This window comes from Sugiyamaella lignohabitans, chromosome D, assembly GCF_001640025.1.
Source record: "Sugiyamaella lignohabitans strain CBS 10342 chromosome D, complete sequence".
Taxonomy (NCBI): Eukaryota; Fungi; Ascomycota; class Dipodascomycetes; order Dipodascales; family Trichomonascaceae; genus Sugiyamaella; species Sugiyamaella lignohabitans.
Window position 1 is genome coordinate 877,126 of NC_031673.1, and position 19,486 is coordinate 896,611.

The 19,486-nt window shown below is 48.9% G+C and overlaps 8 protein-coding genes and 1 non-coding gene across 9 annotated transcripts; 4 read left to right on the plus strand and 5 right to left on the minus strand.

The window, feature by feature from the left end:
* Positions 1-822: 822 nt before the first annotated feature.
* On the plus strand, positions 823-1,833 carry ARP2 (actin-related protein 2; the record flags this gene model as incomplete). The annotated part of the gene is made up of 1 exon (XM_018882001.1): positions 823-1,833. One exon carries the CDS (start codon positions 823-825, stop codon positions 1,831-1,833), a length of 1,011 nt encoding a protein of 336 aa, XP_018736424.1.
* Positions 1,834-2,048: 215 nt separating this feature from the next.
* On the minus strand, positions 2,049-3,848 carry AWJ20_4900 (uncharacterized protein; the record flags this gene model as incomplete). The annotated part of the gene is made up of 1 exon (XM_018882004.1): positions 2,049-3,848. One exon carries the CDS (start codon positions 3,846-3,848, stop codon positions 2,049-2,051), a length of 1,800 nt encoding a protein of 599 aa, XP_018736425.1.
* A 1,738-nt stretch (positions 3,849-5,586) lies between these two features.
* On the minus strand, positions 5,587-5,676 carry AWJ20_4901 (the record flags this gene model as incomplete). Its single annotated transcript has 1 exon — positions 5,587-5,676. It is a non-coding gene; the product is annotated as a tRNA-Phe (tRNA).
* A 1,908-nt stretch (positions 5,677-7,584) lies between these two features.
* Positions 7,585-8,250, plus strand: hus1 (checkpoint clamp complex protein Hus1; the record flags this gene model as incomplete). Its single annotated transcript, XM_018882005.1, has 1 exon — positions 7,585-8,250. The coding sequence occupies one exon, from the start codon at positions 7,585-7,587 to the stop codon at positions 8,248-8,250; it is 666 nt and encodes a 221-aa protein (XP_018736426.1).
* A 308-nt stretch (positions 8,251-8,558) lies between these two features.
* Positions 8,559-9,716, minus strand: SER1 (O-phospho-L-serine:2-oxoglutarate transaminase; the record flags this gene model as incomplete). The annotated part of the gene is made up of 1 exon (XM_018882006.1): positions 8,559-9,716. The coding sequence occupies one exon, from the start codon at positions 9,714-9,716 to the stop codon at positions 8,559-8,561; it is 1,158 nt and encodes a 385-aa protein (XP_018736427.1).
* A 1,769-nt stretch (positions 9,717-11,485) lies between these two features.
* On the plus strand, positions 11,486-12,190 carry AWJ20_4904 (uncharacterized protein; the record flags this gene model as incomplete). The annotated part of the gene is made up of 1 exon (XM_018882007.1): positions 11,486-12,190. One exon carries the CDS (start codon positions 11,486-11,488, stop codon positions 12,188-12,190), a length of 705 nt encoding a protein of 234 aa, XP_018736428.1.
* Positions 12,191-12,832: 642 nt separating this feature from the next.
* On the minus strand, positions 12,833-13,639 carry BUD23 (Bud23p; the record flags this gene model as incomplete). The annotated part of the gene is made up of 1 exon (XM_018882008.1): positions 12,833-13,639. The coding sequence occupies one exon, from the start codon at positions 13,637-13,639 to the stop codon at positions 12,833-12,835; it is 807 nt and encodes a 268-aa protein (XP_018736429.1).
* A 1,567-nt stretch (positions 13,640-15,206) lies between these two features.
* Positions 15,207-15,902, minus strand: VMA4 (H(+)-transporting V1 sector ATPase subunit E; the record flags this gene model as incomplete). The annotated part of the gene is made up of 1 exon (XM_018882009.1): positions 15,207-15,902. One exon carries the CDS (start codon positions 15,900-15,902, stop codon positions 15,207-15,209), a length of 696 nt encoding a protein of 231 aa, XP_018736430.1.
* A 1,729-nt stretch (positions 15,903-17,631) lies between these two features.
* AWJ20_4907 (uncharacterized protein) lies at positions 17,632-18,702 on the plus strand (the record flags this gene model as incomplete). The annotated part of the gene is made up of 1 exon (XM_018882010.1): positions 17,632-18,702. The coding sequence occupies one exon, from the start codon at positions 17,632-17,634 to the stop codon at positions 18,700-18,702; it is 1,071 nt and encodes a 356-aa protein (XP_018736431.1).
* Positions 18,703-19,486: the final 784 nt, after the last annotated feature.

Genomic DNA, 19,486 nt, shown 5'->3' on the forward strand with positions numbered 1-19,486 from the left:
TCGTATTTATTTTTGTACATAAACCCTCTGCTATCTCTCAAGGGGGCTCTGCCTCCGGCGGCTGGGGCTCCGCCCCAGACCCCGCTGCTCCTCTCGCTCCGCTCGAGTCGTTTCCGCCGATGGTCCCCACGGTCCCCGCCAACTCCTGCGAAGCAGGAGCAACCAGGGTCTGGGGCGGAGCCCCAGCCGCCGGAGGCCAGTTGAACCCTCCCTGGACCCTGGCATGCACGTACCCGGGAGGGCATATGCGTGTATGCGCCGGGGGAGGTTCGTAGCCACGTCCGGCGTCGATGTATGCCGTTGTTCCCCATTTATCTCATCCGCATCATCCACACTTCTGTATACTATCAATTGCACATTCAAAATGGCAGACGAGCAACCAATTGGTAAGTGGCAGGTGTTTCTGTGCTTTCGGTATTGTATCGGAATTGGTTTTGTTAGGTGTTTTTTGGGGGTTTTTCGGGAATTGAGGTTGATTACATTGGCGGGGCAACCCCACGTTGGCAGGTCAGACTCAGTGAAACGAGCTTATGAGCTCGGTTTGTGTGATATGGTTTGTTATTTTCAGTTTGAACTGATCAATGGACTGGAATTAGGATGATATTGAGAATGAGGAGTTTGGTTGAGATTGTTTGGTTGTGAAAAGTTGGAGATGGGGAGTCAGATGGACTAACAGTGGCAGTGCTTGACCAGGGAACTGGTTTTGTGAAAATTGGTCGGGGCGGTACTAACTTCCCTGACCACACTTTCCCGTCGATTGTAGGACGTCCTATTCTACGAGCTGAAGAACGTACTGATTTCAATGTCGAGATTCGTGATATCATGTGTGGAGATGAAGCCAGTGCAGTACGAAGCGCTTTACAGGTGTCGTATCCTATGGAGAATGGTATTATTCGCAATTGGGAAGATATGGGCCATCTGTGGGACTATTCATTCTACGAGAGAATGAAAATCGATCCTCGTGGCCGGAAAATTCTGTTGACCGAGCCACCATTGAACCCAGTTGCCAACCGAGAGAAGATGGTCGGGACCATGTTTGAGAAGTACGGATTTAATGGTGTGTATGTGGCCATTCAGGCTGTTTTGGCATTGTATGCACAGGGTCTATCGTCAGGAGTCGTGGTTGATTCGGGAGACGGTGTTACACATATCGTGCCTGTTTACGAGTCAGTCGTGTTGAACCACCTGACCCGTCGTTTGGACATTGCTGGTCGAGATATCACCAGAAACCTCATTAATTTATTACTTAGACGAGGATACGCGTTTAACCGAACTGCGGATTTCGAGACTGTGCGCCAAATCAAGGAAAAGTTCTGTTATGTCAGTTATGATCTCGAATATGACGACCGACTGGCTAATGAGACTACTGCTCTTATGGAGACTTATGAGTTGCCTGATGGCCGTACAATTAAGCTTGGTCCCGAGAGATTCCAGGCTCCCGAGTGTCTATTCCAGCCACATTTGGTAGACAGCGAGCAGCCAGGAGTCGCCGAGTTCCTGTTCAACACCATTCAAGCCGCTGATGTCGATATCCGGTCGTCGCTTTATAAAGCCATTGTACTATCTGGAGGATCCAGTATGTACCCCGGCCTACCCAGTCGACTGGAGAAGGAGCTGAAGCAGCTGTGGCTGACCCGAGTGCTCAACGGCGACCCCGAACGACTGAGTAAGTTCAAAGTGCGCATCGAAGACCCTCCACGAAGACGACACATGGTGTTCCTCGGCGGAGCGGTGCTCGCCAACATCATGCATGATAAAGAACACATGTGGATCTCCAAAGCCGAGTGGGAAGAACATGGCGCCAACATCCTGTCCAAACTCGGTCCTAGATAACTTGTTTATACATTGTTTTCATTCTTTCGCGGGGATGTGGCACTGCCTCCGGCGGCTGGGGCTCCGCCCCAGACCCTGGTTGCTCCTGCTTCGCAGGAGATGGCTGCGACCCTCGACGTAACGACTCGAGCGGAGCGAGAGGAGCCACGGGGTCTGGGGCAGAGCCCCAGCCGCCGGAGGCACATCGCCAGTGGTAGTAGTAGTAGATAGTCTATTTACTTGTGTCCGTTGACACCGGTCAGTTGTGACATGTACGTGACGTAGTCGAGACTGACGCCCTCTTCTTCGGATTCGTTGGCGCCTTTGGCAAGGGGCATGCTGTTTTTCAGCTCATCGATCATGGAGTCGGGGATGAGCGAGTTCTGGAGATCCAGTTCTGTCACGTATGGTTTGCCGTTAGCAATGTCGAAAAACGATTGGTACACTTGCTCGGCTGTTTGCTGGTCTTCTGTCACTTCGACCATGAACTTGATGAACTCTTCGAACGAGACTCGCGAGTTTCCTCCACTGGCAACTACAAACACTTGATGCATCTCCTCTTCTGAATATACCAGGCCAAGACTGGCAAGTGCTCCAGAAAACTCGCTTTCTTGGAGCGAGTTGCGTTGTCCCTTGTCAAAAAACCGGAACACAGATTCAAACTCTTCAAGCTGGATGGGCGTCAGATTCGTCATGCTTCGTGCCACTATCTGGTTCTCTATAAATGCAAGTTTCTTGACCACTGACTGTTTGGCAAGACCAAGTTCGTACTCTAGCTCGTTTAATGAATACACCGTGTAATCGTTTTCTTCCACGTTGGCTTCCAGACATTGATCGTCTAGTTTTTTTAGGTCGGCCAGCATCCGGTCTAGCGGCTTCAACTGGTCACTGAGAATCGTAATGCCTTCCAGCTGCTTTTCTAGCTCACCCTCTAAATCGCTTATTTTTAATGACACTGTGTCTAGTGACAGTGATAGCTCATTGGCAGTATCGGCAAAGTTCTTTCTTAGTTTCTCTTTGATTTGTCGCATGGTGTTGTTGATGGCTCTTGATCTGGTGGCTTCTGCTGATATCAGCTCTCGCCAGATCTGTTCAAGATCTTGTAGTCGCAGACCCTCTGGAGGGACATATTCTCTCAGTCCATATGTGGCCAGTTTTGTACGAATGTTGCCCAATAGTGATGCAAGTTCAGACTTTTCAGTGATCCATTCTCGTTTAGTTGTCTTTTTATACTCGCTGAATCGACTCGATTGTAATTTGGCATCGCTATAAGTACCAGAAAACTCCGACTTGGCCCATGATTCTTGTGTTTTTTTGATAGATTGGATCAATACCTTCATTCGTTTCTCAAAATTATGCTGCATTGTCAACGCAGAAGACGTCACATCGACAAACTTTTCGAGTCGACGTCCAGCAGTCTCTATCTTGTCCAGTGCCGAAAACGCATGAAACCAGTATGCAACGTAAGTCATTACGGAACGCTCGTCGGGTGATTTCACGTCACAAATATCTTCTACGTCAAGCAATTGTGGAATGCCAACTTCTTCAGCTGCTAATTTGAATGCTAGAGAAACGTTTTTCTTGTGATTGGATTTATCCAGCTCGTCAAAATCAATCAAGTCAGGACGATGACGGTCCATTAATGCACAAAATGCCAGTCCATCAGTCCAAGATGATGAAAAGTCTTTAATATTCACTCCTGGATATCCTGCTGTTTTACGTTGACACCATAACAGCAGACCCTCTTTTGCAGAAAGACCTTCTTCGTTGATTTCGGAAATAGTGAATCTCAAAATAAGGATCCACAGTAGTCCTAGAATCAGCTTTAGATTGCCCTCTATGATATCACCAGCACCAATATTGTGTAGAAGGATGCCTCGATGCTTGATAAATGCTAACGCAGTATTGATGTTTTCAGCCTTTTGTACGTTTAATCTGGGATTTGGATTATATCGGCCAAGCGGCTCATTGCCTATTATCTCTAATAGTTGAATAAGTCGTACTCCACTAGTGAAATCTGTTATCAGATCTTTCATAGGTGGGATATTGTTGGCTTCGAAATATGTATTCGCCCATCGTAAAAAGGCTTTGTGCTGTGTTGCGATCCATCCGGGAAGCGGTTTACTGCCGTTGGACGTCGTAGTCATTATATTCGATGTCGTTATCATTGCTGCTATAATCGGAAATAATCGTAAGGATTAAAAACCTGCTGATACTATTATTTTCAAGAGATGGAAATAAATTTCGTTAAAATGTCGTCCAAAACTGTTGGCTCGCGAAATTCAAATGCGTATAAAACCCAGCCTGTTGGTGTCGATTTCGTGTTTACTGTCTTTGAAATGTCTCTGTTCTACTTCGCTTATTCCTGTAAGACATGGGTTGACATGGGTACCAGGTGTCGGATATCAAACTTGGTTCATGCAATAATGATAATAAATAAATAAATAAAAACTCCTACGATTTGAATATGAAATAAATAGTCAAACAATTGGATTGTGCGTCGAATGCTATGGCCACCTACTTTACTCAATTCAATTACAAGGATTGAAAAACAACGAACGATATCGAACGGAATAATATGGTATGATCAATTACTGATGTCCAAAAAACCCGGACTAACCGAATAGTCTAGTCAACAAATCAATGTGAGAAAAGTTCAAAAATCAAGATCAAATACCAGACAAAACGAGGTTCGATTTGAAATTCCAATCCAAGTGCAATCTAAAAGTCCGTTTAAAAGATCTCACAACTCTGTAGTTTCCACAATCAAATCAATTGAAGCACCGTTTAAAAGATCTTGATGTATAGGAATAAACCTGTAACTGGTCAGTTCTAACTCGTTCCAACCAACTTTAAACAGATTTAAGGTTGAAGTCAATATAGTTTCAGTCTTGTAGTGTGAGCAAATCACCCATTTAATGAAGTAACCTGATATCCCTTGCAACAATCCGATAAGTTTATATTTTGACCTGTCAAGACTTGCTCGAAATCCTCAAATAATACTCGACGAAGTAAACAAAAAAAGACCTGCAATAGATTCACTAGTAACCACCACCACCAAATTCGATATCGGTACTGGATTATACTAATAATTACTAACACAGTCTCAAACCCATCAAACAAACCTTTTTTTTCTTACTAACTGTCCCTGTGTTCTGTGTATTGATTCACCCTGGTGGGGGCGGAGCGTCCTTGAAGTTTAATTAAATCTCACACGAGAGGCGGGGTGGTCAATTACTGAAGTGGGACACCATTATAAAGAATGCATACGCAGTCGACGCGACTAGATTTGCTCCTGCACATCTTACAAGTATTTCTGTATCGAATATTACTTACGAAATTTTGTTACTTCTAATTAAAGTAATAATTTTAGTGAATCTAGATAAGATGCGGCGATGACGTTAGTTTATATATATACCAACTTCCATCTTCACCACTGACCTTAACCAGTACCAGTTGCTTAGTATGCTGGAACTATAAAAGAAACATTTAGGGCCTACCCTAATGGATAATATTAATATTAAAGAAGAATGATAATTTAGCTACCACTAAAAGCCATTCATATATGTCCAATTGGATCTGCTATTGCGTGTTTATTAATAACACCCCCTGAATTCAATGTTTGTTTACCTGCAATGCACTCTGGCCTAGATACCAGGCAAGTGTCCAATTATTTTCTGGTCTAATGAGGCTATGCAACGCGTAATGTGGCGATTAAAAAGTACTTTTGAAGGAAGTTGAATGAAGCAAAAAAGATGTTTTCAAATTCATCACTGCGAATTCTGCGGATCGAACGCAGGACCTCCAGATATCAAGACCAAAGTACACTTCAGTCTGGCGCTCTCCCAACTGAGCTAAATCCGCTAACCATTGGACATGATTCTTGGTGTTCCGTCCAGAGCTAATATTACCACAAAAATAGGCCATTTTGTGGGCCCAGCTTCCGTTGCTATGTCTTTAATTTAGGTCCTAATACTGTTCTCTATACGCTCAAGCCGGGAATAGAGGCTCTGACCACGGTTTGGGTCCGTTTTGTACCCTTTAAAACTGCACCTGCAGCCTGATAGAGGCCCTGTAAAGGCTTTTGAACTAGCCAAAGCTTGCCAACGGTTCGAGGATTGGCTATTCTCCTTTCAATAAGATATAAATAGCCAATTTATTAATAGTTTCTGAAGATTGATAACATTAAAGTTATTATTTAACACTTTGTGGAATAAGAATAAGCTGAAGAAGTGTTCAAAACTTCATGAATATATGATAAATATATCCTTCTCAGTATGCTTATATCGATTCTGAGATTGCTACAGTCGGGGTAATTATGGCGAGCTGTATGATAACGACGACATTAATTCATACTCCATTCAAACAACATGGACTCAAATCGAGGTAAGTCGACCACAAAATAGAAAAATGCAGTTATAAATGGTTGACTAACTTTTGATAGTACATCCCCTTTTGGCACAAGTCCCACTAATTGTTTCGCCATCGCTACGACCGCCACAAGCGATCACACTTCCTTATAATTTCCGCAAACTTCCAAAGACACTACCACCAGAGGTTGGTTCTTTCGATGCTCTTGAAAAGGTCATAACTGATACAAGTGGATTTTTGGATGCTTTAGATGTAAAACATACAGAAAGATGCGATGCATACGAGAAATGGAAGAAAGAGGCCGAAAAACAGGAGATACAAGAGAAGCGCCGTATCGCACCAGGATACCTGGATACCTCTAATCGGATATTAGAACCTGTTAGACAGGTCCAAAGCCCGACAACGTCAAATTCTGTTCCATCATCGCCGGTTCAAGAAAAAGAACCAGAATCCGAACCAGAGTCAGTAGAGGACCAACTGCGACAGGTGTTTGATAATGTCACCATTAAATAGGCCATTGCTTTACCTGCTATGACTACATCAGTCCAGACTTCTGTCGGTCTGTTCTTGTTGATATTTCAAGATAATACACAATCTTTCTTGCCTTTGAAGACATTCCAGTCGGCTCAGCGAGAAAGAATATCACTTCCGTACTTGTCTAAAGTAGTTTGAGCTACATGGAGTGGATGATTGGGCGGTGTCAACTTGATCTTAAACCATAGCACATTCAATCCACGCCTAATCAGAAGTACTTATTTATATATTAACTATTTTGCATTGAAATTAACTGTCTGGAATTTCTCTCTTAACTTATGACTGAAATACTGGTATCTTGATACAGTCACGTGATCGTTCATTTCTCGATATATTTGATCTCTCCGGAGTTCAGATAATTGTTTAATTTTATATTTCCACATTTCTGTCAGTTCAGTCGGCCTGCTATGCGATTCAAGGCGACTATTCACAATGCGGATGTGTTTCGAAGTAAGTATACGGGAATCCAGCTGAACCATATTCTACTACCACTGACAGTCTCCACCATCCTAGACACTCCGCTTCGTCTCCAACGATCCTAGACGCTCCGCGAAGCGGAGCACCACGGGGTCTGGGGCGGAGCCCCAGCCGCCGGAGGCAAACGGGGCCACAAATATGTTACAAACCAGTCCAGTAACAGTCAGGAAGTGCTAACGAGATTCAATTGCAGATATTTGTGGCGCATTGGCGACGTTGAGGAAGGTATGTCAGATGCATCTTTCGCCCACCGAGCTCCGTCTGGTGTCTCTCGTCGACAAAAGCAGTACTCAGCTGTGGAGTATTCACCCTGTGGAGCTGATGTTTGATGACTACGTGGTTGTATCGAACGACGAGAACACGATAATTCTCGAACTGAACATCGATACCATGTACCGAGCGATACGGTCGTTTGATACTGGTGGACGAGGGATCGGATCGATTTCCCTGAAACTCAGAAGACAGAACAAAACGCCACTCTTACGAGTCAGTTTTGAACAGTCCATGGGAATTGGAGATAGTACATATGTCCAGCATGAATTTCCTGTCAGATTAGTCCGAGTTGACGAACGAAAAGCCATAGAAGAACCGCAATGTCCACCGCCAGACCTCTACCTCGAACTGCCAAACGCACTGAGTGAAATTAACCGAGTCATTGACAAGTTTAAAGCACTAGGAACACATGTTCGGATCCGAGTCAACAAACTCGGCCACATCTCTTTCGAAGTTCATGGTGACGGTCTACGAGTCGAATCAACATTCAAGTACGGGAAAGTCGTGCTCGCAGTTGACGACGAAAACAATACCACTCAACCACCAGAACTCGAACAAGACCCGTATTCCAACGAGCCAGCCAACGACCCCTCTGTAACAGTCATGCTCAAAGACCTGTCCAACGTGCTCCGAATCACCACCGTCGTCAAACGAATCGTGGTCGGCGTCTGCAACGAGTACGCCCTTATCCTCTACTGCTACCTCGACCGCGATCCGGACAAACACGACGATTCCGGCGACGAAGAGGTGCTCACGTATTATATGAGCCACTTCGACGTATAACTGGGAGAGGGAGGTGTGCCTCCGGCGGCTGGGGCTCCGCCCCAGACCCCGCTGCTCCTCTCGCTTCGCTCGAGTCGGGCGTCGGGGTGTCCAGTTCGCTCGGACGGCACAAGTATTTATTTGCAGACTGTTCTATGTGTTTTTTTACACGGTATTTATTTATTGCTTGATGAAGTCGTTCATGAAGTCGACAAGCAGGTCGATGCTCTTCTCCGAAACAGCGTTATCTGTGTCATGTTAGTACTAATAACCCACCAGCTGGGACCGTCGACGCAACGACTCGAGCGCAGCGAGAGGAGCAGCGGGGTCTAGGGCGGAGCCCCAGCCGCCGGAGGCAAAACATCCCCAGTAGACTTACAGTTGGAAACACGGATTCCCCCGACCGAACGGTGACCCTTGAGACCGGTGAGGCCCCAGATGGCTGCTTCTTTGATAAAAGTTTCTTCTTTTCCATCTCCGGGGATGGTGAAGACAATGTTCATGTTGCTGCGGGCAGTAGGGGCCACTGGAGATTTGTAGATCTCGGGGTGCTTGTCGAGGAGAGCGTAGATTTTGGCAGCCTTGCGTTTACTTTCTTCACCTTGAGCTTTGAGACCGCCTTTGGCTAGCAGGTGCTCGACGTTCAATTGCACGATTCGTAGCGCGAAAATCGACAGAGTGTTATAGGCCGAGTTGTTCTTGACAAGAGTGGGGAAGTCCAAGAAGATGGGGATGATGGGCACTTGTAACTGTCTCAATTGCTCGAGAGAAGCATGTTGCAATAGACTCTTCTTGATAATGTATAGCGAGATACCGGCAATGCCAATGTTCTTTTGAGCACCTCCAAAGATGAGTCCAAACTTGGACACATCAACTGGTTTGGATAGGAAGTTTGACGACATGTCAGCAACCAGTTCAACTCCTTCAGGAACCTCAGGAGGAGCATGGAATTCGACACCTCCAACAGTTTCGTTATCACAATAATAAACATAAGCAATGTCTTCAGCATTAGGAGTGAATTTCCAGTCCGATTGAGCAGGAATCACACCATATTTGCCGTTAGGAGTGAATTTTCTAGCATCAACAACGATATTGACATCGGCACCTAATCGTTCCGCTTCTTCAGCAGCTTTTTGACTCCATGATCCAGTAACAATATAATTGGCAACACCTTTCTTGCCAGTCTTATGAGCATGAGCTGCTAACAAATTACCAGCGACAGCAGCAAAACCGCCAGTACCACCACCCTGAGCAAAAAACACCTCGTGAGTATCAGGAACGTCCAAAAGCTGAGTGACTTTCTGTTTGGTAGTATTAATAATATCAATTGCCTGTGACGAACGATGAGACATCTCGCCCAAACCGATCCCCAAGTTCTGATACTGAATGAGCTCTACAGCGGCCTGTTGAAGAACCTCTGTAGGCAACAGAGCAGGTCCTGCTCCAAAATAGTGAGGAGGCGCTCTGTCTAATTTGTTAAGAACCATTGCAAATCTCTCGTTATTTTTTTTGTTCAAAAAATCCACGTTTCTCCGTCAGGTCTGAATCCACGAAAGAGTCAGGCTGATTCAGTCTCGATATATATAAATATGCACAAAGAGAGATGACTCTCCGACGACTCCTCCCAAACGGGAAACTCACCTGCAGATCTTCAACATGCCGGATAAATCTACTCTGGTCGGGGTCTGCCTCCGGCGGCTGGGGCTCCGCCCCAGACCCTGGTTGCTCCTCTCGCTGCGCTCGAGTCGGGCGTGGGGAGCCTCTGCTGGCGATTTGTCGGGTTTTGGACGGGTCAGGGGGGCTGTGTGGAGCTCTGTGTGCGTCTTTTTTTCTCCCAAATCACGCACGGATCGCTCTATTTTGGTTCAAGGGAGACCCTGGTTCGATGAGCGATAAAGCTTTTAAATTGCGAAAGAGTTGGTCGAAACACACACCAGCGAGCTAAATCACACGTTTCTGGGACCCGTACGCCCGACTCGAGCGGAGCGAGAGGAGCAACCAGGGTCTGGGGCGGAGCCCCAGCCGCCGGAGGCAGACCCTCTTCACCTAAGTTTGTAGAAAACCGGTTTTTTTAGAAACTGGTTTGTGGAGGTTAATTTACCGACGCATATGCCACTGGGAGTTGTGGCTAATTTCTGTCAAGAAACAAGTTAAAAATTTAAAATACCCTGTAATTGGTTCTGTGTGGCTAGTATACAAAAGAAACGTATTATTTATCTGTTTATATATTTTTCAGATCACAAAGTACCCCTGAGACGCAGGGCCCGATCGGCGGTGCATCGACATGCGAGCTTGACCACCAGGAAGTGTCTCCCGGCCTGCCTCCGGCGGCTGGGGCTCCGCCCCAGACCCTGGCTGTTCCTCTCGCTGCGCTCGAGTCGTTACGTCGACGGTCCCTGCCATCTCCTGCGAAGCAGGAGCAACCAGGGTCTGGGGCGGAGCCCCAGCCGCCGGAGGCAGACCGGGACCAGTATTAAAACAAGATATCGCTTGAAATACAGTTAGATATAGTAATGAGTAAGACGTGAGTGCAAGACATGGTAATAAATAGGGTTGAGGTGCCAGCGAGAGAGAGCAGTCGGAGCCTCTTTTGTACAGTGGACTGAGACCAGCCAGTTTTGGTTTACGAATAAATACGGAGAATGAATGCAGATACGGTTGGATGGGAGGAAGAAAGAGCAGACGTGGAAGAGGAAGGGTGAGTGTGTTTTTAGGCGGAGACGGCAACAGCGTCGGGTCCGTTGCTGTCGCTAGTCACGTATTGCTCGAGGTCTTCGGGCTCGAAGATGACTTCGATGGTTAGACTGCAGCTAGGACATGTAGCAATGTTCGTGGAGCCGTCAAGTAGGTCGTCAATGAATACCTCGAATCTGTCTCCGCAGGGACAGGGGTAGTGAAACAGTTGGGTGGCGGGGTCGAAGGTGAAATCTTCGATCTCTACAGAATCGTATACTGCCATTTTGTGATCTGTCCGGTTGGTTTTGTTGATTAAAAACTTTTTTTGGGGATTTTTTTGGGTTTTTTGGGAGTTTTTGGTCCTGGATCTGTCAAATAAAGGTCTTAGTGAAACAAAATTAGCAAGTGTTCAGTTTTATTAATATCATTTTAAAAGTGCCCAAACCCAGATCAAAAATATTTTTTTTTTATTTTGAAAAATCAGTCACGTGCCAGATCAACCAAGCCGATGTCCGGAGATGTGGAGATGCGGAGATGAGGGTTGATGTTCATATTCTGAGAGCGAGAGCTGTCTTTGGTTATGGAATCCAATGGCGGGCTTGTGAGCCTGAAAGAGCTTCGTCGGCGGAAAGAAGAGGCCAAACGGCTAGCGGCTGGCGGGGTAAATGTTCCAACCGAGGAAATAAAACCTGCTGAAGAAGCTACAAACAGCCAGGACCGCTCGACATCGAGTCCAGCTGCTAGTACTGACTCTGGTGAGAGGAAGCGAGAATTAACATCTGATAATAGTACTATTACTACAACTAAATCCAGATTCAAGAAGAGGAAACAGGTATTTTCCAAGTTATCATTTGCTAATGACGAAGACGAAGAAGACGACAACGAGCGTGACAATGGACCCTCGCGGCCTGTATCCAAGCTGAAGCGTGACCCTACTATAGACACATCGAATCTCAAAACAAAAAAACAGATCCTGAAAGACCGTGAACTGCTGAACAAGGAAAAAAACTCTGAAGCTCAAAAACATGCCATTATCAGAGAACAGGTAGTCAACTTCCCGTTTGTATATTATGACGGCTCCGAAACAGCCAGCTTTGTCGAGATCAAAAAAGGCGATCCTGTATGGATGATTCTCGAAAAGACCCGTAAAGGATTCAAAAAGTTTCATCGTGGCACTGTTGACGATATCATGCTCGTCAAACACAACGTCATCATTCCACATGTAAGTCCACCTCCTCTGCTCCTTCACCACACCTCAATCTACTCACTTAACCTTTTTTACTAACCGTATCACAGCACCTGGATCTCTACCGATTCCATCTCCAAAAAACCATGACCAGAATGGGTCCTCTCTTCGACCTGGATCACCTCGACTCTGAACCCCAGTCCTCGACCAAAGTCGTCCACCGTCCTTGGTACGAGCAGCACAAACTCATGTATCCATGCATGCTCTGGCAAGAGTACGATCCCACTGTCGACGTAAGTGTTTGCCTCCGGCGGCCGGGGCGCTGCCCCGGACCCCGCTGCTCCTCTCGCTACGCTCGAGTCGGGCTTCGGCACCCCTGTGAGCGTAGAATTTTGGGGGAGATAAATTGCTAACATGAGCAGTATGAGAAGCTGGTCGATAGAGATAGATACGGCAATGTCCTTTATAGAAAGTCGAATGGCAGACAGGAGAGGTCGGCTTCAGTCGAAACAGACTCGAAGTCCGAGAAAGCTGACTGATGATTATCAGAGTTCAACTAGCATGCAAAAACCAGACAAAATCTCACGATCACTCCACCGTCTTCGTACTACTCCCCCTACCGAGTCGAGAAACCACACGGTCCAAGCAACGAGCGAAGCGAGCCACGGGTCTGGGCGGAGCCCAGCCGCCGGAGGCACACCCCCCTCCCCAAGAATAATGGCAAATAAATAAATAGGAGACTTAAAATTTGGGCCCTCTCTTTCTGGCAGTAAATTTGCTGTCCTTGGCAATGGTCTTGCCTCTTTTTCGCATGAGCTCCTTCTTTCGCATGATGTAATCCTTGCGGGACTCGTCCTTCTTATTTCGTCTCTTCTTGGATGTCACCATGGCCGAGGCGTCCATTTTCACGCCGTCGAGGTTGATTTCCTGGTCAGCGTCAGTCTGGCCTGCTGCCAGCACTAAATAATACTTTTTGTTTTTCTTGGACTCGGCGTCATCTACAACCAGACCACCAGCAAAACCTGTCATCTTTGCAGCATTCAAAATAGCGTCCGTCTGCTTATCATTCGACGGATAGAACTGGCACACAACTTTTCCTCCTCGTTTCAATGAAGCATACAACGTCTGAAAGAAAGTCATTAATCGCTTTTTAGGATTGGCTGTAGAAGTATCAGCATTACACAACCACTGAATAGCACTAATGCTGATAGCGGCATCAAACGAACCAGCTCGAAAAGGAATACCACTGCCCATATCGGCCAAAAAAAGGTCTCCTTCGACCTCTCTGTCAACAGCATTAGCAATCATGGAAGTGGAAATGTCCATTCCAATCCAGCTATGGCCCTCTTCCGACAAAATCTCTCCTGACAACCCTGATCCACACCCGATATCCAGGATATGTTGGCTGGGAGGCACGTTGAGCAGCTCCAACGCTCTCAGCGTCATCTCGGCCTGAATATGCTGCACACGCGTCGACGTCGTATACTTTTTTGACTCATCGTCGTTATAAAACACCTCTGGCGGTGCTGTGTACTCGGGTCGCGACATCTTCTACCTCTCAAATTAAACTTTTCTCTCTGATCCAAATCTACACTATAAAAAAAATATTTCAACCAACATCCGGACATGCATGAAAAAAAACCCACATCCCGCCACCGCGGCTACCCCCTGAATCCAGGGGTCCTCCTCCTCACACCCGGGCTCCTGAACCTAGGGACTAGAACGGGAACGGGTATGCCTCCGGCGGCTGGGGCTCCGCCCCAGACCCTGGTAGCTCCTCTCGCTGCGCTCGAGTCGTTTCCCCGACGGTCCCCGCCATCTCCTGCGAAGCAGGTGCAACCAGGGTCTGGGGCGGAGCCCCAGCCGCCGGAGGCACACCCCCCACCCCGTGAACCCAACTCCAGGTCCCGTGGACCGAGTGTGTAGAAGTGGTTGGCTGCAGGGGGTATGCAGGGCGGGCCCTGCGTCATGCAGTGGCCCGAATGGGCGGTTTGTTTACGTGGGATGCGTCTGGATGCAGGAATATTTGGCTGTTTGTGGCGTGCAGACAGGTTTGTTGTAGAGACAGTGAAGAAGGAATAAGTGTTTTTATTTGATTGAGTGAAAAAAAGTTAATAATTCAGCATGCCAGTCTGCCCAGTACACAGCTCGGGCGGTTTAGAGGGAAGTCCTGTCGAGGTTGAGGAGCTGTCGTCGTTATCTGGGTGTTGTTTTCTGTACCAGAACCGCCAGTTTACTACCATTCCTCGTGAGAGTTCGAGTGCTGAAATTACAAAGGATAATGACAGACTCCTGGCACCTGATGATATGTTTTCGGGGTTCTCGAATGTGTTTAAATGGGACACTTCGTCGTCGTGTGCGACAACTCCTCAATTGAGCGAAAGTCACAGTTCAGTCACTGGCTCTTTACACTCAGCTCTTGAGCTTCCAGGACCTGCCGACTCTGGTGAAACTCAAGACCTACCTCAACTGTCAATCGAACCGTGGTTCGACCAACAACCTCCTACCACAGTCTCCCCTGCCACGAACTCGATCTCCCCCTTCGTCCCTCTCACTTACGACTCCGACGAAGACACAGCCTTCTTCCGAGCACACACCCAACCCAAACTCTTCAGTCTCGAGTTCCACCGACGCAACGTCGTCAAAGCCTCCACCACCCTCAAACGGACCCCCATCTTCCGCTTCTTCAAAACCCAAAACAGAAACCTCCGCGCCCGTCTCTGGCCAGACTACTATCGCCATACGCCCTCCGGATCTCCTTCTACTAATTAATTGAGTTTTTTTTCTCAAGGGGGGGGGTCTGCCTCCGGCGGCTGGGGCTCCGCCCCAGACCCTGGTTGCTCCTCTCGCTTCGCTCGAGTCGGGCGTCTCGTTCCCCTTAAATAATAACTCCTGTTTCCCGGCGCTCGACTCGAGCGAAGCGAGAGGAGCAACCAGGGTCTGGGGCGGAGCCCCAGCCGCCGGAGGCATGTTTTCCCCCGACGCCCCGACTCGAGCGAAGCGAGAGGAGCAGCCAGGGTCTGGGGCGGAGCCCCAGCCGCCGGAGGCATGTGCCCCCCAGGAATGCTATTTGATTTATTAGGAAAAAAATCTAAACAAGTATTAAACAATAGAGTTAGTCGAAGTGCTTGCGGGAGGCCGAGGCGCCGAACAGGGCCAGACGGATTTGTGGCAGCGAGGTCTCGGATAAGAGCTTGAGACGCTCTTCTAGGGTGTTGTCGACGTCGATTTTGCCGGTGCTGTTGACAATGATCACGCCGCCGGCCGAGTCTTTGGGCAGGAAGTTGTCCTTATCGATCGAGACTTGAGTTCCGGTGTGAGATGTCTTCTCCTCAAAAGCTTTAATGGCACTGGGAATGGCTTTCTCGACGAGACCGACATCGGCCTCACGAACTCTTAAACTAATTTTATCGTCCATAAGCGCAAAAAGACCTTCTTGGATCAATCCATCAAGAACTGTCTCGTACTTGGCTTTATCATTAGCAACAGTCTTGAGCTTTTGAGCAGCCTCTTCAAGAATCTCGCTGAGTGCATCCTCTTTAGCACGAAGAACCTTTAAACGGATCTGGTTGGCAATAGTGGACTTGGCAATCTGTTGCGACAGCTCGGATTGCTTGTATTTACGCTCATACAAATGATCAATCGAGGCGGTCTCGGACCTCACAACAGTGGCCTTGTCAATCTCGTACTCCTCGTTGGCCTTCAACTCGATCTCCTTGGCCTTCTCATCAGCCTCTTTCTTAATAAACTCCACCATCTTCTGGAGTTCGCCAGCGACCTGGTCGTCGCTCAACGCTTGGTTTGCGGGCATTTTCTGCTCTTTGTTAGTGGTTTATTGGGGTGAGGGGCGTGCCTCCGGCGGCTGGGGCTCCGCCCCAGACCCTGGTTGCTCCTCGAGCGAAGCTCGAGGAGTTACGGGGGGTTGATGGAGGGAGCTGGGGGACTGGAGGGGAGAAATGCCGTGGGTGAGGACGGTGAGGTGGGGTTTTTTTGGAGGTTTGTGAAAGAATGGGGGTCTGGGGTTGATTGTGGATGCCATTGAGGGTGTACACTTACGTCAATGGGATTGGTTCAGGCTCGTTGGCGTGGTTGGTTCGACAAGGAGATATGTGAAGTGCACGATAGCGACCGATGCTGGAAGTTCAAGGCCAATCATCCAGCCAATGCTTAAGCCGTACTAAGAGCATGCATCTCATCAGTTGGTGAGAACGAGGCGCGGCTGCTGGAAAAATTAACGGTAGGGTAACAGCCCTGCTAGCCCCAGCGCTATTCCCCGTTCAAGGGCCTCTAGAAACTTAAAATTCAGCCACTGGACGGGTTCAAATTTAGTCAATTTTTAGAGAAAAAAAAAAGAGAGAATTGGCTATGAAAAGAAGCGCAAAACCTGTTATCTTCTATTCACCCTGTACAACACCCCGGTAAGAGCGTATCGCAGGCATCAGTACTATACCGCAATTCAACTGAAAAATTGCCCTCCCCGGCCTCCACCAGCAGTTTAATGCCATTCCAGACCATCCCAGCGCCCATCCAGCTCCCCACGCCCGACTCGAGCGCAGCGAGAGGAGCAACCAGGGTCTGGGGCGGAGCCCCAGCCGCCGGAGGCAGACCCCCACCCTCTCCGTCACCACCACCCTTCTGAACCCCAAATCAAAAAAACCAAAACACATACCGTAACCAGGACCCCGTAAAGCACCATGTTGCCGAGTTTGAGTCCGATTGGAAACATTTTGGCCCGAAATGAGACCGGGTCAACGGCCAGGGGTAAACGACCCCGTTATAGCGATATCGCCATTAGCGGGGGAATGGGCATAAATATGCGGGCTGAATGCGGACACCAGTATAATACGCTACGTTGTAAGGCACGTGATGCGTGATGAGACCAGAGATGGACAGCGGGCCAGCGACTTCTCGAGAAAGCGAGAGTGTAAGAGGACCTCGAAACCACACGAAATATAATTTCTAGGCCCACTGAGAGTGAAAAAGGCCATTTGGCGAACCACGAGTGACCAGCGAACACACACACGAAACAATGCAGGCGATACTGGCACTTCTTCTGCTATGTTTTTTCATGGGAATCGGGTGAGTGTCGCTACTCGGGGACGGGGTGTGCCTCCGGCGGCTGGGGCTCCGCCCCAGACCCTGGTGGCTCCTCTCGCTGCGCTCGAGGAGTTGCGTGGGGTGATGGTAGGGGTGGGATTGGGGGAAATGGGTGTGAATGGGAGGTGAATGGGCGACTGACAACGGCTGATCTGAGGGATCCAAACTGCAATGATCCAGGAATTTCAAGCCCGAAATGGCAATTTTCGACCAGAAATTCACGTTCTACGACCCCTTCTGCCCCCTTCTGCCCCATCCCTCGAAAAACCGACCCCCCCACGCCCGACTCGAGCGAAGCGAGAGGAGCAACCAGGGTCTGGGGCGGAGCCCCAGCCGCCGGAGGCACACCCCCCTTTCAAAAACACAGGAAACTAACAGGATCCAGGTCGTTTCTGGTCGGGCTAGTGCCATTGTATTTCAATTTGTCGCCAGCGAGGGTGCGGATGATTACGTCGCTGGGGATAGGGATTCTGGTGGGCACGAGTTTGATAGTGATTATTCCCGAGGGCGCGGATGCCATGTATTCCATTGGATTGGCTCAGGGTACTGGGTCTGCTGTGGATGCGTTTGGCGGTGATAAAGGAATGACTGGAGATGGAACTGAGATGGATTCAGGGGCAGGTGGTGGTGGTGGTGGTGGGCTGGATAGCCGCAAGTCAATAGGGTTGGCGCTGATTGCGGGATATTTATTAATGTATCTCATTGACAAGCTTCCCAGTTCGTGGGATGGGCTATGGTCTTTGATTCGACACCGTAGAGGAGGTCGTAATAGGTTCAATATGGGCATCGACATGAGCAGTCTGCGGTTCACTAGTTTGGGTAGTGGAGGTGGAACTGGTGGAGTTGGAGGTGGAGTTGGAGGTGGTCGTAGTTCAGATTCCATTGAACGAGGTCTTGGATCAGGAGGATCAGGCGGTTCTGGTGGATCAGGGGGTCATGGACTTTCTGGCGGGGGTCTTGGCGGGGGTAGCGGGGGAGGAGTTGGAGGAGGAGGAGGAGAAGTGAAGTCGACCTCGACCGCCATTGGACTGATTATACATGCTATAGCCGACGGAGTGGCGTTAGGAGCGTCTGTGTCAACGGAATCATCGGCATTAGAAACGATTATTTTCCTAGCAATCATGATTCATAAAGCGCCGGCGTCGTTTGGTCTGACAACTGTGTTAATAGGCAGTGGAGTGGATTTGGATAAAGTGAAGCGTGATCTGATTGCGTTTGCGGCTGCCGCTCCTGTGGGAGCGATTCTGACGTATTTTCTGATCAGTATTCTCGGGTCCAACGACAGCGAACTGATTCAATGGTGGACTGGGGTGCTCCTCGTCTTCAGCGGCGGCACGTTCCTGTACGTAGCAGTCCATGCCATGAGTGAACTGCACGACGTCAACTCGCCCATCAACAGTCTCGAATACAGCTCCTCATCATCTCCGACACCCATTGAGCCGAGCATGGACCTGCTCCTGTCCTCGGTCGGCATGCTCGTGCCACTCGTGACCTTTTTTGTGCCCGACGTTTAACTTATAACACTTTCTACACCGCCATATGCCTCCGGCGGCTGGGGCTCTGCCCCAGACCCCGTGGCTCGAGCTCCGCTCGAGTTCTAAACCGACTCGTGCCTCCGGCGGCTGGGGCGTTGCCCCAGACCCCGTGGCTCCTCTCGCTGCGCTCGAGTCGAGCGTCGGGATCCCCGGCAAATCTCGAGCGGAGCTCGAGCTACGGGGTCTGGGGCAGCGCCCCAGCCGCCGGAGGCAGTCCCCCGACGCACCCCGCACTGGACCCTGCGTCGTATGCCCCGCATTCGACTAGCTGGATGGGGTTAGCGGGCGATCGCTCGGTTGGGGAGAGGGGGACTGCCTCCGGCGGCTGGGGCGTTGCCCCAGACCCCGTGGCTCGAGCTTCGGTCGAGGGTGCGGGGGGTTGTGGGGTCGGCCGGGAAAACCATATTTTTTTCTGGCAGCAGCGGGGTATGACAGGCTGAGTGGGATGTTATCGCAACGAAGATCCTGACCTGGATCTCTGGATCTATGGAGATCGCGATCTGCTGTGAACGACGGTTAGATTCTCCTGGCTTTGTTCGGCAGATTTGTCGACGGATGGGTGCGGATTTTCCAGCCGATCTCACCGGTCGGCGGTCGCTGCTGACCGGTTGGATGGTCGGTGAGCAGATCGCGGTCGCTCACTCGTTCGCTCGGCTCGGCTTGCCAACGGTCGGACTAACTCAGTTGGTGGGGACTGGTATTTTTCAGATCGAGAAAATAAAATGAACTATTTTGGAGCTTGGCTAAAATCGGAGTTCACGAA